This window comes from Vidua chalybeata, chromosome 1 (assembly GCF_026979565.1).
Source record: "Vidua chalybeata isolate OUT-0048 chromosome 1, bVidCha1 merged haplotype, whole genome shotgun sequence".
Lineage (NCBI taxonomy): Eukaryota > Metazoa > Chordata > Aves > Passeriformes > Viduidae > Vidua > Vidua chalybeata.
The window spans coordinates 17470311-17489848 of record NC_071530.1 but is presented as its reverse complement, the minus strand read 5'-3'; the positions used below and the strand labels follow the sequence as shown (position 1 = coordinate 17489848).

The following is a 19538-nucleotide window of genomic DNA, read 5'->3' as shown; positions in this document are numbered from 1 at the left end:
ATGATTCCCAAAGCAGCACTGCCCAGCCTCAGTGCCAATACCAGGGCATGAAGACTAGGGAGGATGCCTGACTGCAGAGCACTGTCCTGTGGAGCAGGAGCCTTTGCCTTAGTGACAGTGACAGAAGGCCACATTCTTCCTCCAGTTCCTGCTAGAGTGTGTCTGTGTCCTGTATTGCAAAGGCAGACAGAGACAGCAGATACCTGCATTTTAGCAGCCTCTGCCACTGGAAAAACACCCTTAGAAGTGTTCCCTTGCTGCCATCGTGTGGTCCGATGTATTGTTTCCTGCAAGTCTGCTTGAGCTGGGGAGAACTCGGACTCCCCCAGCTTTCTGAAGGCAGAGTCACTGGGAGAAGTGGTCTTAAAGTGGGAACAGGGTCATTTACCTCCACTTGTTTGTGATCTGTTCAGACACAACTTATGATTCTTAATTCAAAATAATTTTTTAGCTTCTAAAGTTCTTCATTTTGGATTGAAATTAACTCTTTGCTGTGCATGCTTAATGTTCAGATGCAGATCCTGATGTCTGTTCCTCTGTGTATGAGAAATACTGTTGTGTTGCCATGGATTGTTCTGTAGGACTGTGCTTCCAGTTTAAACTGACCTACATGTACAGTAGTGCTGTAAGGAATTTTCTTTATTTTTATTCCATTACTGGCCACCTACTTTTCTTCCCCACTGAGACAGGTCTGGGAAATGACTGGCTTTGCATGGCAGTGAAAGGGAAATATGTGGAAATGCAAGACTTGCAGATGGTGCAGAGGGCAGGCTTCTCATACCCCTTTCCTGCCAATACTCTTGTACCTTGATTCTCTTACAGCAATTGCAAAACTGATCCTTGATGGATGCAAAAAATGATGCCCAAGATTAGGTTCAAATGAGTAGCTGATTTGTCAGTTCAGAGTTTCCATTGCATTTTTTCTATCTGCAATTAATGCTTCCTAGAATATTCCTGTGAGTAAATTTGGCATTTTAATAGAAGTTAATTTCTCCTAGATATTCAAGAGATGATTTTTCTAAGGTGTTTACATGGGTATTTGTATAGTTGCCCGTAAAGCATCTCAGGATTGGGGTTTTTTTGAGAAAATTTTTTGTATCTGTGGAAAACTCCAGATAAAGCAATGTTGTCTCAAGTTCAAATGGAAAGAAGTGCTTCCTTCCCAAGCAAAAACAGCTTATGTGTCTCCAGTATTACAAAATTTTATGTGAAGTATGAAAAGACTGGAAAAAATGTTGGGAAAGGTGAGGAGGAAGCACCAGATGGAGCTGGAGTAAGCACAGAATGGCAGTGGTTGGAAAGAACATCCAAAGTGATTCACTCTTAAATCCAAGTGCTAAGCAAGAGCTGCACACATCACACACCTGCTGTTTCAGTCTGGCTGTTCATAGAAACAGGATCCTGTGTCCTGTCTAGCAGTACCTGGCATATAAACAAGGTTGTATCAAGAGGCTTTTGGTGCCAGTTTTTGGGTTGTTTCCTAACTGTTGGACATTCCTCTGTATGTCAAAGAGAAAACACAAGGTGCAAACCAGTACTGGATGTCTGTAGTGTCTGTACCCTTCAAGCACTTGTATCCCCAGAGGGCTACTGGCTGTTTACCAGCCCACCTGCCCTTTGTAGCACAGCTGCCCTGACATCAAGATACTCTGCACATCTGCAGCCTGTCACAGAAATCAATGACTTCGGGTAGTTACAAACCTGTTCCTGTGCTGTGAGTGTCCAGCATTCTCACTTCCCCTCATGGTATCCTGTAATTTGTTTAGCCTGTGGTGTCTGATCTAAAGGTGCCACAGTTGAGGTTTCTGGTTTAGTTTACTCCATTTGTTTACATGTATTTGCTTAAATATATATTATATATATATATAATATATAAATACATACACACACACACACACACACACACACACATATATATATATAATATAAATACATATATTTAAGCAGGAAAGTCCTTCTTAAATTGTCTGTCCATGTTATTTATTTTGCCAGTGAGCTGGAGACTTTTGTTGAAGACCTGAAGAAGGACTCTGCTGCTTCCAGCAAGACAGTTACACTGAAAGACGTTGAAGATGGAGCCTTTCTTTTGCGTCAAGTGGGAGAAGCTGTTGCTACCCTTAAAGGTATGTGCTTTTCCTTTTTACTTTTATTTCTTTTCTTTTGACCACAGAGAACAGTTTTGCCTTTGATCTGGAGGCATTAACTTTCACTTTCAAAAAGATTTAAAGCTGGGATTAGGGAGCTTGCTGCATGGCCCCTGGAGAGAGCTAGACATTCAAGTAATTGACATTCACCCAATCATCTTTTACTGCCCAGGGCTTTCATAATTTCCTCTTCAGCTTCACAATTATTTTCTTTGCAGGAGAGTTCCCGACATTGCAAAATAAAATGCGAGCGATCCTGCGGATTGAGGTAGAAGCTGTGAGGTTCCTGAAGGAGGAGCCACACAAGCTGGACAGCCTGCTGAAACGTGTGCGCAGCATGACCGATGTCCTTACCATGCTCAGGAGGTGATTTCTTTTCTTTAAGCTTAAAGAATTTCCTCAAGCAGGGCTGGAACAGCTTCTGGGTTTGTGTTCTCCCCCTCGTCCGTGGCAAATCTGAGTTCAGCTTGCTTGCGGTATTGATAGATTAATCCTAGAACCCTCTCAAGGGAAATCAAATTAGTCTTTTCTGTGCTCTGTGCAGTGAGTCCACTCTGACCAACAGCCTCAGTCACTGAGATCTTACAACTGAGACTAGATGCCTCTCAAGTCAGCACTTCCAGATCTGAAAAGTGCCTGGATGAGAGAACTTACAGTGGCAACAGACTCATACCTAAGCTAATTAACTTTAGATATTTTCAGCAATTTAAGCTAACAGAAGCATTGTCTGACACTGAAAGGTTCATTCCCTAAAGTGTAACTGTAAGAAATAAAATAGGAAAAGAGTGTAATTGGATAAAGGTATCCCAAACCTTCTGAAAGAATACACTTCAAATTCTTTTTGTCTTCTTTTCAAGTAAGATGCATTAGAGAAAGCTGAAATATCAGATAAGACTTAATGTCCACTAAGTGCCATTGTTTATCCATGTTTGTCAGAATAGCTGAGCAGCAAATGATTGCTGATTTATTTAACCCAATAGGCATTGCATTTAATTCCTGCTTAAAACTGTCAGTGGTGGTGGTCTCAATTTTAGTTCAATTACAGGAAAATGTAAGTCATGAGCCTATTTTCACTGCCATTATTCTAAGGAATGTAGTGTTACCAGTGTTTCTATATATGCTGGAGCATATGTAAAATGTATTTGGCAGTACTGGCAGATGGATAAAATGGTTTATGTAACAGGTTTTCGAAGAGCCATCACTTACTTTTCCATCAGACAAACATCTATATCCTTTCACATTAGTTTCTTTTCTTAAAAATTATTACAGTTACTTCCTGTCTTGCAAAATAGAACAATAAGCTATGCATACCAAAGTTTTACCAAAGTTTTGCAGCAAAATTGCATATTAAGCCTCATAAAGTCTGTTTCAATAATGGGAAAACTCATGGCATTTGATGGCTTGCAACACTCAGAAGCTCAGACATTTCACAACTAGCTGCCAGAAATAGTTGCTTATATGTCCTCAGCTCATCCTACCCCACACTCTTGACAGGAAAGACCTTTATGAAGTATTATTTGATACAGAACCTTCATTTGAAGCTCTGTTTTGACAACGTGCCAGACTGCTGCCTCTCATTATATGTAGCTTCACTTTTCTATGCTTCTAGTCCAGGAACATCTTGTTTAGCTAGATACATTGTATGCAGTTTAATCAACTGATATCCATTTTCACTCTAAAATCAACCCACCAAACCAAATCAACTCCTGGTTTGGTGAGAAACTGCCAGTACATCACTGAAGGTTTGTATACACCTTAGATGGCAAAATCATCTGAGTTAGAGTAGCCTCTTTAAAACTCTGAGCTCCTGACTCTGAGAGAAAGCTATAAAATCATACAGCGAAGGGCATCAGGGAAATAAAAAAATCACTATTTTGATTGTTTTGATTTTGGTGCTTTTTCTTTGCAAGAGTTTATTGTTGCACATTGCTCATGACTGGCCTGTGTGCTGACCATGCGCTGTTGTGTTTGATTTGGCTGGGCAGACATGTTACAGAAGGACTGCTGAGGGGTGTGGATCCATCCCAAGCCGTGCAATACTCTGCTATGGAAAAGTCCACTGCAGCTGACCCTCTGAAAAACCAAGAGGAGCACAAGCCCACCCAGGGACATGCACAGCAAAACCTCACAGCAATCCCACCCGAGTCCCAGGTGCCATCAGTCAAGTCAGAAGTCATCCCCTTCTCAACGATGACCGTCCATCACGCGCAGAGCTCGCCTGTTGTCATCCACCAGTCTCAGCACTCGGCAGCCCTGGTCAGCCACGCCCAGGGCTCTGCCTCTGCAGGCAGTCACAGTGAAGCTGTGCCCGCCAGTGGTCACCCCTCAGCTGCCCCGGCCCCGCAAGAGCCCACGGCAGGACCCCAGCCCACACAAGCCACACCAGCAGCACAGGTCTCTGTCAATGGCACCACCATGCAAAGCCTTTTCATTGAGGAAATTCACAGTGCAAGTACCAGAAATCGAGCTGTATCAATTGAGGTATGGTGTATTCTGCTCAACCAGCTGTCCTCTCTTTGGGTCTGAGCTCCCAGTCTCACTCTTGAGGCTGCAGGTGGGACTTTTCAAATGCATTCTGGGGATTTATGTACTTAACCCCTAATTACACTGTACTTCTGAAGATACCCTCTGATTTTATCCCTGCTCATTGCAGAAGGGTTGGACTAGATGTCCTGTAAAGGTCCCTTACAACCCAAACTATTCTATGATTTTAAATGCAACAGAAAAATTACATGTAACCAAAATTAGGTAACTGTGTTTTTAAAATTATCTTTATTGAAAAAAAAAATCAGAATTCTGCTTTAGAAATTTTAGAATATCTTATTTTTAACCAATAGCATATAATTCTATGGCAACACTTGCATATGTGGATTTCATTCATTCTTTAAATCTCCATATCCCTTATTATGGAGAAGTAAAAGTGAAAGAGTGCGAAGCTCCAGTGGATTACAGTGGGAAAACCCAGAGGTGAACTGCTTTGTCTTATTACAGACAGGCACTTTAATCACCAGTGTGATGTATTGAGGCAGGGACCCAGATTTAAATTTTGCCTTTGTTCCTTTATTGAGCAGTGGCCACTGTCAGTCTGGCATGTATTTGTGTCAAATCTAGCACAATACAAGTCAGAACAGTGTGCAGTTAATTGCTGACTAGAATTGAAAGAATCTATTCATACTGACCTATAATGTTTACACATGGAATTTATTTTTAAATAAGTGATCACAATGGAAATCAGAAAAATAAATAGATGCTTTACTGGTTTTGTCTAGAAAGCTGAAAAGAAGTGGGAAGAGAAAAGACAAAACCTTGATCACTATAATGGAAAGGAATTTGAAAAGCTCTTGGAAGAGGCCCAGGCCAATATAATGAAGTCCATTCCTAACCTGGAGATGCCTCCCCAGCCAGCAGCCCTGCCTAAAGGAGAGGCAGCAGAAAAGCTCGAAGTCTCAGGTAAGGTTTGCTAGAGTAAATGGGGCTAAAGAATTGCATATCTGGAAAGAAGAGGTTATTTTTTTAACTTTCTAGAATGTTTTCAGTTTATAGTTTGATGTGATCTTAAGGGAGGACAAAGCAATCTCTGAATACACAAAAATGTGCTTTAAAAAGCAAGAATAATTTTCTGTGTGTGGATAGAACAGTGGTAAATGCTGGCAATTGCAAGCAGGAAGACCCAGGTTAGGCATAAGGAAAGAACCTCATAAAGATGAGGAAAGTGAAGCACTGAAGCTGCATGAGGCAATGAGGAGGATGCAAGGTCCCCATTACTGGACAGAATGGTTTAGATTAGCACTGAACTAGAATTACACAGGTAGAGCTTCTTAGTGGTAGCAAGATGGTGAGATGTCCTTTCAGTCCTATTTCTTTCACAATTTAACATACAAATCCATGTTTGAATTTGTTCAAAATCCAAGGAGCAAAAAAGATGCCTCAGCCAAACCTTGGATTTATCCCATTGGCCAAACACGCATCAGCTGTTAGATTCTTACCCCTGTGCAAGTCCATCCAGCTCAGTCTCTGACAGGCAACTGGAGACACTGTGTGGGGAGCACAGAACCTGGCTGCCTTCTGCAGTCTGCTACTAATATTCCAACACCCCCACGGGATTTTAAAGGGAACAGCCAAATCTCCTCCTTTTCATATCCATTATGGAACTTTTATTCAGCAATTCCCCTATACTTGATTATACAATTTGCACCCTCTTGCTGTGGCAGCAAGCTCCCATCTTGTGAAGGAGCTTCCCTTCATCTCTTTTAAACTGGTATCATACCTGCTTCACTGAGATCCCCGTAGCTCTAATATCCTCCAGTTTGGCAAATGACAGCTCTTCATTTCGTTCATAGAATTATAAAGGCAGTGGATAAACCTTTATCATGCCCTGGAGCTCTCCTGGAATCTGCCCCACAGACTTCAAACTGAACTTCCAGCCTTTCTGGTCCCTCCATCCAGGCCAGCTGCTCCCTCTCCTGGAAGCTAGATTCAGTTACCCTTGTTTAACTCCACTTTGTCCTTCTGGAGCTGTGGAGGTCAGAGCTGCCTGCTGCACTCAAGGTGTTGGCATGCCAACATAGTAAAAAGCTGAAAAACAAAGCCCTAGGGGTTGTGTAGACAAATTCATATAGAATTTGGGAGGAGTGTTTTCAGATCCAGCATTTTGTTCTGTGTGTACCTTTGACACTGCCAAGTTTTGGCTTCTTGGATGTTTTGCAACATACATGTTTAAAATACATTCTGTTGAACCTCATAAAATAATTTTAGAATTCTGGCACCCTTCAGTGAGATAACTGGCTATCAACACAATTAGCTTGTATAATGTGTGGCATAAATAGAAGAAGTCAGTGAAAATAAGTACCATATGGGTGCAGTGAGCTGTGACATCTTAAAAAGTGCAGAGCACAGTAACTGAGAAGTTTTGTAAGTCACATAGTTAACTAATCCACTTCTAGAATACAATTTTGCACAGTGTGCAGCCAGCAGATTTAAGAACAAGTTTGATGAGATTGAGACATTTGCCTTCTGTTGTGCATAATGAATCCTGCAATAGTAACATAAATACAGGAACAGCAAAACTTTTCCTTGATATCTGCTTAAATATCTCACATACCACTCAGCTCTTCTGTGACTGAGGATGAAAAGTTCAGTACCAGTCTGCTGCAGACTTGAAAACTGAGCAGCATAAGAAAAGACAGACCACCTATCTACCAATACAATACATTAAAAATTTTGACCATAAATGAGCAGAGCCCTCTGTTGGCTCAATTGCAGAGCCCAGAAAGATCATGTTGCCCGATTGTGTCCCATCCGTTCTCCACACAGAACCTTTCCCAGTGAAGAAACGCTTTTCTTTTTTTCTCTGCAAAGCACAAAGCAAAATAAAATTACACACTTTACATAGTTTTCCACATGACTCTGCAAATATTTCTTTAATGTCTTGAGTCTAACTCATCTTTGTATCAAGACTGTTCCATGAAAAATGTGATTTTTTTCTAGCATGTACTTTAGTAGTTGGTCTCCTTCATCTCTCTTTCTGCCTTCATATGTGAGAATGCCCTGATTTTTGGAAGTAATGAGTGATCAGTTACTTCAATTAAAGAGAGTTTATCTGACTGCAGAGACTGCCTCAAGGCAGGCTTTATTATTTTGAAACCTTTTGGATTTATTTTGGTGCAAGTAGAAGTCTTTATGGTGGGAGCAATTAATTCCCATCTATCTGTGCCTGTTGAAAAACGCTGCAGTTTAGTGAAACATCTGGTGACAAACAACTCCCATTTTGTTCATAGAAGTGCTAAGCCCTTTGGAACCAAAGGTTCCATGATGTGTAGGTTTTGTTCATGGGCAGTCTCAGGCTTAGTGAGTTAAATCTGTTCATTTACTCCTCCCTCTTTAAATTTGCCAGAGGGAAAAAAAAAAAAAAAAAAACAGAATAAGATCTTCCCTGCAATTTTTTTCCTCTAAAGTTTTTTTTTTTTCCTTCCCATCTATATTGGAGAAATATAATTGTTTAGTAAATAAAATAGAAATCCATCTTTGAAGTTTTATGGGCAGCCTAGTGTCACTGCACTGACCATGAGCAGACCCCATCACAGCCTCTCCTTAATGACTCCAGCTAAGGGACTGAGAGGGATTAGCCTTCAATAACCAGTGCACCTGCCACACTCAGTGACAATATTTCTTGCCTGTGTCTTTATCTCCCATTTTGAGGATGGAGATGGATGAGTGTCTCAGAGATGTGAATGAGATGGTAAGAATCATGTTTTCTTCGTGCCTTCCATGTCTCTCATCCAACCTTGCTCTCATTAAGTGCAAGAAAAACTTGGAGTTCTTGCAATCAGAGTCACTACCAGTTTGAGGGTAATGGGTCATGCCCATAAAAAGGAGTAGGGATTTGCAAAAGCCCTACATCATAGTCTGCTAAACACCATCTTAGAGAACTACTCTGATTTTACAGCAGAAGTACATCTGATGTAATTAAAAACTGAGCGGTGTCTGTTGACCAAACAAGTGGTCTAATGTAAAGTGCATCTGGAAATTCACTCTTCTTGCAATCTGGCAAGTGAGTGCCAGATAACCAGCGAGGGAGATAATACAACTGAACATTTCTTTAAGCTTAAGCAGCTTCAAAGAACATTTGAGCTAAGAAGGAAACAAAGATGAGACTGGGTCACACAAGGGCTCCATCCAGTCCCTAGGGCTAGCTGGAGTGTTGGAGGAGCCAGACAGGAGTGGGCAGTTATGCAATAATTTCCCCAGAGGGAACACTTAGCCCTAAACAGCTGGGTAATCCCAAAAGCAGGATGTTTTATCTTTCTGGATTATATTTATTCCAGCTGTTTATATAACACTGAGTGGCTGCAGATAGGTCGTTCTTTTGCTCTTGGAAACAAACACTGTAAACAGCAGTGTGAAAACAGTGGCTGTTGCTGTATTTATGGTGCTTAGCCTGTAATCAGAAACACACAGGGGCAGGTCATGAGTTGGGTAATGCTGCTTCTGGAAATAATGCTGTCCAGGGACAGTGGGGAGGAGGAAGTGGCAGCTGATGGGGCAGCATCCTCAGAGGCAGTGCCAGTTTGAAACTGGTCTCCTCTAGGAAGACTCTCCTCAGAAAGGAAGGGCTGGCTCTGCTTGGCCTTTGAATTTGGTATTTGAATCTTCCTGGCTTAGAAAAATATGTATAGGGCTTTTATGTGATAATTCAAAGGCAAAACTGTACATTCCTAGAATTATACCAAGTTAAGTGAAAACAAATACTACCTAAGAAGAGGAGCAAGTGCAGTTGCCTCTGGTGATCCCCTGCCCTGCCCAGAGATGAGAGGACTCACTGAAATGCAAGGGTGGCATCTCTAGAGTACTGCTTACATTTTCTCTCAGCCTTTGTGTGAACTTAGCTAGTTTTGTCCAACTATGAGATGGACAGAGCTCTTCAGCTCCTTGCACATGGCCAACAGCACCTGTCAGGCAGAGCAGGAACGTGTGCTGATTGCTTCAGAATTGCTGAGAACAATGAGAAGCCTCCAGGCTGGAGTCTCATTGTATCCATGTCAGTGGCCTTGCTCTCAGAGGAGACTGAGGGGCACTGTTTGTAAGCAGGTACCCAGAACCTGCGCCGTACATGCTCCTTCACACATGTGCTCTGCTATCCCACTTGTACACCGAGGGCTACACCCAGATACTGCTGCCTGGAGGACAGGAGTTTTGCTGAAAATTTCTGGGGGAAGTGATCCAGTTTCTCTGTGCAAGTACAGCACTGTTTACTTTCATTTCAAGTTATACTTGAATACCAAATGTGTTTCTGTTCGTATATTCAGCAATAGGACCTTTTAAGACATTTTTTTCCTTTCCAGGTGAGGCAGGTATGCAAATACTATTTTCCTCTCCTTCACCTATGCTTACTTTGTGCTGCTCTGTTTACCTGCAGAAGAAGCTCCTGATGGAGAGCAGGATAATGACAAGCTGACCAAGTCTCCACCTCCTCCACCTCCACGGCGCAGTTACCTGCCGGGGTCAGGACTGACCACAACGAGATCAGGAGATGTCATCTACACAGCCAGGAAAGAGGCTGCTGCTCTCAAGGTTCGGTGATTCATACTCTAGGCAGCCAGACTCCTGATGAGAGGTTGGCAAACAGACAAGACACAGGCTTGGGCCTACAAACCACAAAATAAGTTGAGGCAGAGCTGTGTCCTGGAGAGCCACTGAAATTGCTACACCAGGATGCACTTCTGTTAGGCCAAATGAGCAAGTAAGATTTGATCAGTTCTGTTTACAGGAGTCTTGCTGCTCTTATCTCCTAGTAATGCAGCAGGCAAGTCACAGGCTGCTTTCATTTAGAATGGTAAGAAGATTAAAAAAAACAAAAACCCCAAAAAAAAAAAAAAAAAAAAAACCAAAGCATGCCTTAAACAGATGGGGAAGATCAGGTCAGATTTGAGAGTGTTCTTATAGAAATGTTGCAAATTAGTTTCGTTGGGGTTGTTTTCCCCATCTGTTCCGGGGAAGGAAGTGGTGGGAAGTCCAATTTAGGAAACTTTTTAATCTGTGAACATATAATCACATCAGCAATATTGGTTGCTTTTGAACTGATGAAGTAGCAGGAAGAGAGACCTTGCAAGAGAGGAGTTGCAGTAATGTTGAATTTTTGGTGCTTACTTTGCATCAGGAAGGTTCAGCTGTGTTATCTGTCTGTGCTTTCTCGTCCCCTTGTAGGAATGCAGTGAAGATGCTGGGCAAACAGCACAATCCAAAGCCCCTAAAGAGGACCAGACATTGTCTCGGAGCACAGGGCATGCTGTAGCACCAGCTGCAAAAGATGAAGAGGAAGAGGAAGGAGATAAAATAATGGCAGAATTACAGGTATGCCTTTTGGGTTGCATATGAGGACACCTTTGCCCAATATCACTTCTAGGGCCTCAGTGCAATTTCCAGCTCAGAACATGAAGGAGAGTAGGTCTGCTAGCCTCACTCAGAACCACCTTGTTGCACTGAGTGGTACACTTTTTGGAAGTAGTACCAAATTTTGTTCAAGAGGTCTGGAGCTGAGACAGTGATCAAGAATGCAGTAGCTGCCTCTGGAGAAGCCTGCACATGCAAATGGGACAAGTAAAACATTGGTGTGCATTTGGTGTGGTTGTCCCTGGCCTAGTGTTGCTCACCCAGTACCAGACTGGCAAGATGCTGAGAGCCTCTGTCATGTGTGCTTTGGTGGGAGCAGAGAATAACTGGGTCTGCTCCTGGTGGGCTGTGCTATGGTCCAAAGTTTCCCAGAATGTTTGAACACTGAGACATTCCATTTCCTGTGGTGTAACTGGTTCATCACTCTGCAGTGGCATAGAGGAGTGCTCTCTTGCTGGTCCTTCACTTGACATCACATAGGACAGTTCACTTCAGTGATGAAAATGCTGCAGTAAATATCAACTATTCCAGCTACCATCAGTGAGCTTTCCAGCTTCCACCCTCTGTCCTTTTCCATGCCCACACGAGGAAGGGAGATGTGGATCAGCCTAAGTGGCTATAATTTCTGGTATTTTAGAGTGCTGTCGCAACGTGAGATGATCCCTGCTGTCCACCTGCCAACAGGTGGGCTTGGTGCTGCCCAGGGAGCATTCAGAGCACAGGAGATGTGGGCACTGAGCTCTAACTGTTAGTTCTGAGGGGTGCACCCTGCTCCTTCCCTCAGCTCTCCCCCACCAGTGCTGGTTTGCAGGAGTGAGAGCAGAAGTTCACCCTTATCCCCCCCTGTGTGCTGATGACCAGTGAGACAGCAGAGCTGGAGACACAGAAGCTGTCACAGCATCTCTGTCTCTAGAAAAGCAACTTCTGCCTTGCAGCTGGGGACAGTGAAGTGGAGGTTAAGGTAAGGAAAGCAGGGCTGAGAGAAGCTGAGGAGGAGAAATAGGCATGGGAATGGCATTCAACAGGGAATGGGAGTTTAAATGCTAGCTTTGGGGGCTAGCAATACTCATTTCAAACCAATACCAAATACCAGGTATATTTTAGAAGCTTAACAGAATACCATGTTTTAGAAGGGGCAAATTGCCTGATCTAAGAGCTACAGGCTCATTAGTTTGATGTCAGTCATAGGCAGAAAGATGGAAAATGAGATATGGACTTCAGTCATTGAAGAACTAAAGGACAGACATAAACAGTTATGCCAGTGAGCACAATGCAATGGAACAGAGAGCTGTCAAAGGAAACAACACTCAGTAACAGGTTTGACTGCTTAAACTGAATTGTATACCTATAAACGTTTCAGTAAGGCATTTGATCAAACATCATGCAACATTCTTATAAAAATCTGGCACCTCAGAGTATACAAAAAAACACCCTATTGCAGCATAATTGAAACCTGTCTGCTTTTGAAATCACTGACCTTGATGCAGGTGTTGCTGCTATGACAGGTCGCATAGGGAGCAGCAACAGGCCCAGTATCTCTCTGTATTTTCATCAAAAGCCTGGAAATACATTTAAAATCCTTACTGCGTAAATCATCTTGATTCAGGTCAGTGAAGTATGACAGCAGAGACATTGATAGCAATCATTTAATGGTCATAATGCTTTTCTGAATAAAAAGTCCACATGAAGAGCAACATGTTGGCCAGGCCACAACTGCATGCCTTGGAAAGAAACAGGAGTTACAGTAACAAATTGACAGGAGCTCCCAGGTCAGTGATGTTTCCACAAAATCGTGTCTGCCTCAGGTGTAGATGTGAAAACATGGCGTGCTTTTATGTCTGTGTACAAGATCAGTGAGATCCACACTGTGCTGCTGCATCCATGACTAAGTATCCATGTGTCTCCCATTTGAAAAACCTGTTGAAGGTTCAGAAGAAGCTTGAGTGCAATGTGAAGGTTTTTAATGAAAGAGGAAAAGGCATCATAATTATCAGTGGCTGTAGCACAAACTATTTGGAGACTGTTACAGATATTTCAGAGCAAAGGTGATAAGAAAAATACCAAAGGGAAATAGCTTTTTTGACACTTAGAGTCTGAAGACTTTGAGGATGCTTTATTCAAACCCACATCACTGGTCTCACAAATGGGTAAGTTGGGGAAAAGTCCATATCCTCTATTGTGAGGAGCAAGACTATTTTTTCTATTAGTTTCATGTCATCTTAGGTACTCTGGTCTATTAACACATACAAATAGGATGTAATGGAAAACCAGAAGAAAGTCTACATCCTGATTTTTTGCACTGGATTTTTTTCTGTTATCCTTACTTTTCTGATTTTGCATAAACATGCAATACATATAAAGAATACAGTATTTAAAGAACAGACCTGATTCTAATCTGTAATCAGGGCCATTAATTTCATGAGTTGCCAGGAATCAAATAATTTCCCTAATATATGGTATAACAATATAATCTTACTGCACATCATGGTGTGTCTGACTTCTGTGAGCACTGCCCCCTCCTCGCTGTGTCCTCCCTGCACATCTCACCGAAGGCAGGCCATGTGCCAGCAGAGGCCTACAGAAATTCTGGTGAGGCACATTTTCTGCCTGTACTGCACGGTGATAGTGGCAGTGCTAGTTTTGCTTTTCCAGATCTGGGAGCCAGCTGGATAGAGAAATTCAAAGGAAATGAAAGGAGGATAGCAAAATAAATGTCTGAAAAGTCTGAGCCATGCCCTGGAGGATGCGTGGTGGGAGGCCAGTGCCCACAAACCCATAGGTTGGGACAGTCAATTTATAGCTCATTTTCAAAGACTCTGACAAAGGCACATCTCCATGTTTAAACTTTCAATAACAGTTTGTGTGGGACGAGTGGAGTTATGTAACACTTGCATTATCAGCCACAAGGAAATAGGTGCTGTCACAAGCCCCAAGTTTGTCATGAGCTTCCTGCTTGAGTTTGGATAGCACCTCTGTAGCACCTCTGTGGATCTCCATTGTCTTCAAATTCAGAAATCAAGCTTGTCCTCCTCACAGGGAGCACTGAGGTCAGCATGGTGTTAGAGTCTTGAGAGGCTGGAAGGGATGCCCTGGTTCTCTTAATCTGATAGTCTGAAATCTCTATTATTATCTCATGAGCTTGTAGAAAACATTGTTGAGCTGTGACTGTTAAAAACAACTGCTCTCTTTGTAGTTGGTCATCTCCAGATATTTCTGTGTAAGAGTTCTTGGTCTCCTGATAACCTGTAGTATTTATTTCCTAGGCTTTCCAGAAGTGCTCTTTTATGGATGTAAACTCAAACAGTCATGCTGAACAGTCCAGAAATGATACACATGTTAAAGACATAAGGCCTGGGACTTTAATGCATCACAAGGAAAAGAAGGTAACAAGTGGCAATTGTAGACATGCCACCCGGTCTTGGCATAACCTTCTTTCCTTCAAAACTAATCTTATATCCTGTGTCCTGTTCTCTTTAACTCTCACCCACCACTGCCCAGAAGTTTCCTTCCTTTTATCTCTGTATGGCTCAGAAATGCTCATACAGAACTCTATATTAAACTGTATTATGTGTCTCATCAGCAATAGTACAATGGTTGCATGAAGTTTTATCATTCTGTGAAATCAAAACAGGATCCATCAGTTTCTGTCAGAGATGCTCATACTACTTAGAGCATCCTTCCCCAACTGTTCTGCTGATGGATGGTGAAGCATCTCTCCTAAGCTTGAGGGGAGTTAATGGTTCCTCTCAGTCTCTGGAGCCGATTTGAGAATGTATGCTTTATTTTGTTTCATTTGTTGGTTCCAGAAATAGATATTCAGAAATCCCATTCACTTTATTGGATGACAGAGTCAAAGTGGATGGGAGGAATTTGCCAGGAATTCTCAAAGTTAATGCCCAAAATTTAGTCATGGGACTGAGAAGAGGTGCTGTGTGTCTGGGGCTGTAGGCAGGTCAAGGTTAAATTTCACAGCTGTGCATGGACTGGAGTTGCCAACTGAGTTTATTTGACTTAGCGTGCAGTCAATGTGCAGGACAAGAAAAGGACAAGTTCTTCTGCCCTTGCAGACCTCTTTTTTATGTTTAATAATAATGAGTTGCATCACTGCTGGGGTTAGGGGGTTGTGCAGGCATGACAACTTGTCAGCCAAATGCAAGTTTCCAGTGAAGGTGGGTATGGTGGGGAAGGACACACAGCTCTTCAGCACAGCATTTCAGCCTTCTCATGCATTTTGTGTGTGTAATCAAATGCTGCCAGGTCAGGGCATTGCACTTAAGGACTTGTGTTGGAGCTGCCCAAACAGCAGTTCTGCTCTAAAGCTGCAAACAGCTGGCTGGGTGAGGGTACAGGTCCGTGGGTATGAGGGAAAAAGGACAAACTGTTCTGTGTGTATGACAGTGTTACAGAGAGAAAAAAAAGTGTGAATTCATCCTCATGACTGCTGTTGTCAGAATGAGAAGATCATATTGTTACATGAAATCCTGGGTCATCACTCAGGACACTGCATATCCTGTAGCACAAACATTTCTTTGAAAGGTGCTGCCAAGTAATTGCCATAAACTGATATTTATTTGAATAACACAGAGTCCAGGAAATTAAGGTTAATGAGATCTGGTTTTGTAATCTGACATGACAAAGTGTTTATTGGCTTTAAATATGGAACATTATGGTCACGATAAAATCTTTGAGGAAATGAGTTTTGTTGTGGTTTTATTTTTTTAGTAGAAAAGCAGAAGTTCCTAAAATAAGACACATTGTACAAGGACACTTTGAGGTGTTTCACTGGTGCTTGGAACTAGAAGTGGAACATGTTCAAAAAAGATATACAGTCAGCATATCCAGAGGCAACAAGTGCCATTAGGTGACTTGGCCTAATTCTGGGGGGTCTGACATGTTGTGGGAGTGGGAGGTGCTGAGCACTGCGCAGGTCAGAGCCTGAGGGGATCACAAGCCCTGCTGTTTGGTTCCCAAAGTGCCTCTCAGCACGATGTGCAGACTGTCAGCCTGCCCACTGAGGCCTTGCTGCTGTGCTGGTTTGTATGAGAGCTTTTCCTCATTTAGAAATATGAGGAAGCAGCTGTTCATCCTTGTTACTGCTGAACAAGCCTTTGTGGAGGTGAACTGTGACTCTGGTGTATGAGTGACTTTCTTGCTTCTGTGGTTTGATTGTGAGTAAAGCTTTTCTGTAAAATCCTCCAACAGCACGTGAGAAAACGTCACATAAGGTGTAGAAACTATACCTGGTGAACCTCTGCATGCACAGGGTGTGCATGCACGGCCAGCCTGGGCATTTCTGCACCGTCAGTCATCCATCTCAGTTGGGAGAGCAATGCTCCCAACTGTTCTGCATGTCTTCATGCTCACATAAGTATAATCTGTCCTTCTGGTGTGTTAGGAGGCAGCTTCTCGTCTCAAGCAGGTAATGTCAGTGTTACTGCTTTTGGTTCACTGCCTTCAGGCACTAGAGGCCAAATTACTTTCCTTCTTGGTGAGCTGTCTTTTGACTGCAGATTTCTCTCTTATTCATAGTCCTGGTGTCTCCTCAGGTCAGTCCTTCATCCTGATGATTGGTGTTTCTCCTAAGTTGTCACTAGCACTTAAACCAAACCCCAAAGAAAAGCCTGGTGTTATGAAACAGCATTTCCAGGGGTCCTCACTTGCAAATAAAGAAAAAACTCCCCCTGAAGTTTCATTGCTGGGAATAAACATTCTTCTTTTGAGCCAGTGGATGACCTCTCTGTCTGGTGTTTGGCATCTCTGCTGTAAGTGAATGTAGCTCAGTGTTTCATTCTGCACTTCCACAGGCACCACAGGGTGTCACTGGTAATTCTGATGAAATACTTCTAAGATTGCACCAGAATTTAGAAGTGCTCAGACTGTAATGATACTAATTGTGATGGAGCAGCACTACTCAGGTGTGACCAACATTAGAAGGAGCAAAATGTAACTTGAAAATTGTCTTTTACTGGTATAAAACTTCCTTTCAAGGCGAGCCAGACTTGCTGTCAGCCCTTCCATGTCAGACTCCCTTTGATGTGTCCCAGCAGAATGTGACCAGATACTGTGAGACTTTCAGCTTCAAACTTATAAAAACACGGTGGGGGCTGGAGGGGTTTAGCAGGAAGGTGAACAGGTCATGGAGCACTGTGTTGGAAATAAGGTAATTAATGTGCTTATGCATATTCTGGAGGCCTTGTTAAAACAAGGTAACATCCCATCCTGACCTAATGCATAGCACAAAGCAGTAACATCATGCACTGTTCTGCCAGAATTTGGAATTTTGCCCTGAAGAAAGACAGGAATCAGATGACAGCTTGAGACATGTCTCTGCAGCAGTAAATGGAGTGGTGAGTTCATGAGGTCTGCGCTTCCCCCGAGATTAATCTTGGGGGAAAATAAAAGTCCTGTAAAGATAAAAGCCCTGAATAACTAAGTAATCCAACTTTCCCCCTTAGGTGTATGGGGCTACAACAGGATCTCCCACAGATAGTGATCATCCTAAAGAGAAGAGGGAAGGGAGAACTGAAGAAGAATTGGGTTCTGATTCATCCAGTACAGCTGACAGTAAAAGTGGCTTTTCAATGAATGACAGTCCTACATTTAGCAAGGGTTTGTTTGTAGACAGTACAGACTATTGTAACAAAAACCTTCAGAATATGAGCACAAACCTGTCTGGCATCTGTTTGCCAGAGGAGGACAAACTAAGAGGGGCTCAAGATATCTTAGGATCATATTTTCCAGCCATTGAGACTGGAAAACAAAAGCCAAGCTACAGACTGTCAAGAGATGCTCTCCAGGGCGTGCCTCAGGGTGAAGCCTTGCAGAGCACGGGCAAGCACATCCCCATCAGCAGCGTTGCCCCTCCCCTGAGGCACTTGCAGGAGGCTGCGGGGCCTCAGCCTTCCTTGCAGGAGCAAGAAGTTTCTTCAGGCAACTACAATCAGGTTGTGCTGAGACCCAAAGTGTCCAGAGCAAACAGTGTGAGCAGCATGGAAGAGACAGACTCTCCAGCCAGCTCTCCAAGTGAAGACAACCCACCCACAGAAAACATTGCCTTCATGATTACTAAAACAGCTGTCCAGGTGCTCTCAAGTGGGGAAGTTCATGACATAGTGAGCCGGAAAGGAGGAGATGTGCAAACAGTCAACATCGATGCAAGGAAGGATGTGGCATCTGAGAAGGGCATCCCTGAGAACACAGACAGCGAAGAGCCAGTGGTGTGTCTGGACAAAAAGCCTGTCATCATCATTTTTGATGAACCGATGGATATTAGGTCAGCGTACAAACGGCTTTCTACCATTTTTGAGGAATGTGATGAGGAATTGGAAAAAATGATGACAGATGAAAAGATAGAAGAAGAGGAGGAGGAAGAAAATGAAGGATGTGAAGTCTCTGAGAGACAGAAGGAAGAGTCACCAGTAGCTAATGAGAGAAAAGCAATCACAGAGCATTCTGCAGCTCACAGTCCCCAGGGGCCATACCTATTTAACCTTCAGTCTGACTCTGCAGAAAGCAGACCTCCTGCAGAGGAGGAAAGCACAAAGACAAATTTTAACAAATACCGTCAGATTTATGGGCTAAACACAGAAGCAAACTCAGACTCTGCCGATCATTTGGGAAGCAGGCAGGATTCTAAGAAAAAATTTAAATTTAAATTCCCTAAAAAGCAGCTGGCTGCTCTCACACAGGCAATACGGACAGGAACCAAGACTGGGAAGAAGACTTTGCAGGTTGTGGTCTATGAGGAAGAGGAGGAAGATGGGACCCTGAAGCAGCACAAGGAAGCAAAGAGATTTGAAATCACTAGGTCTCAGTCTGAGGAGAGTGATAAAAGTCCTTCTGGGAGGCAAGAGGGACCCTCTGGAGCTGCAGTGTCCCTGTCTAGGACTGATGAAATTCGACAGAGTACTTACAGAACGCTAGACAGCCTTGAGCAGACTATAAAGCAGCTGGAAAACACCATCAGTGAAATGAGTCCAAAACCTGTCCCTGAAAACACATACACTTCTGAGGGAAGCATTGTCCCCTTCTCTGCCCAGATAGTACCAGAGACCCCATCCCGAGAGCATGTAGTGCTGGATGAGAGCCTTGCTGGTGTAGAGCCCCCTGCATCACTCCCAGCCACTTCACGTAAGGTACCTTAGTCCAAGAAATCAAACCTCCAGCTGCTTTCTAAAATCTGCAATAATCACCATTAAACAAGAGGGTCTTGTGATTTGTTTGCTTCCTTTCAGGTGGCTTGTTTGGGCTCCCCATGAGGTGTCTAACAGCTAATAGACCATTGGTTTTTGGGGTTTTTAAAAATCTTTGCTGCTGATTGGTGATGGGCAAATGCAGGGGAGCTGGGTCGAATAATCTGCTGTGTGAAATGACAAGTGTCACTGACATGAAATACAGGCTGATCAGTAGCTGAGCAGTTTTCTCCATTTGATTCTGGAATTAACACCCGCGGTGTGAAGCTCCTGAACTTTCCCTGCATGTAGTACTGTGGCTTGTTTTTGGCGC

At 43.0% G+C, this 19538-nt stretch overlaps 1 protein-coding gene across 4 annotated transcripts in view; it reads left to right on the top strand.

Moving 5' to 3' along the window:
* KIAA1217 (KIAA1217 ortholog) overlaps positions 1-19538 on the top strand; it is a 178075-nt gene that overhangs the window by 155975 nt on the left and 2562 nt on the right. For 2 of the 4 annotated variants that reach the window (XM_053945692.1, XM_053945687.1), the window contains 7 exons: positions 1993-2123; positions 2363-2510; positions 4130-4625; positions 5414-5594; positions 10060-10214; positions 10848-10994; positions 14297-14416. In XM_053945692.1, coding sequence (XP_053801667.1) covers positions 1993-2123; positions 2363-2510; positions 4130-4625; positions 5414-5594; positions 10060-10214; positions 10848-10994; positions 14297-14416 — 1378 coding nt within the window. Of the gene's footprint in view, positions 1-1992; positions 2124-2362; positions 2511-4129; positions 4626-5413; positions 5595-10059; positions 10215-10847; positions 10995-14296; positions 14417-17302; positions 17381-17488; positions 19169-19538 lie in introns of all 4 variants that reach the window. The other 2 variants (XM_053945669.1, XM_053945677.1) reach the window with 2 other exon arrangements.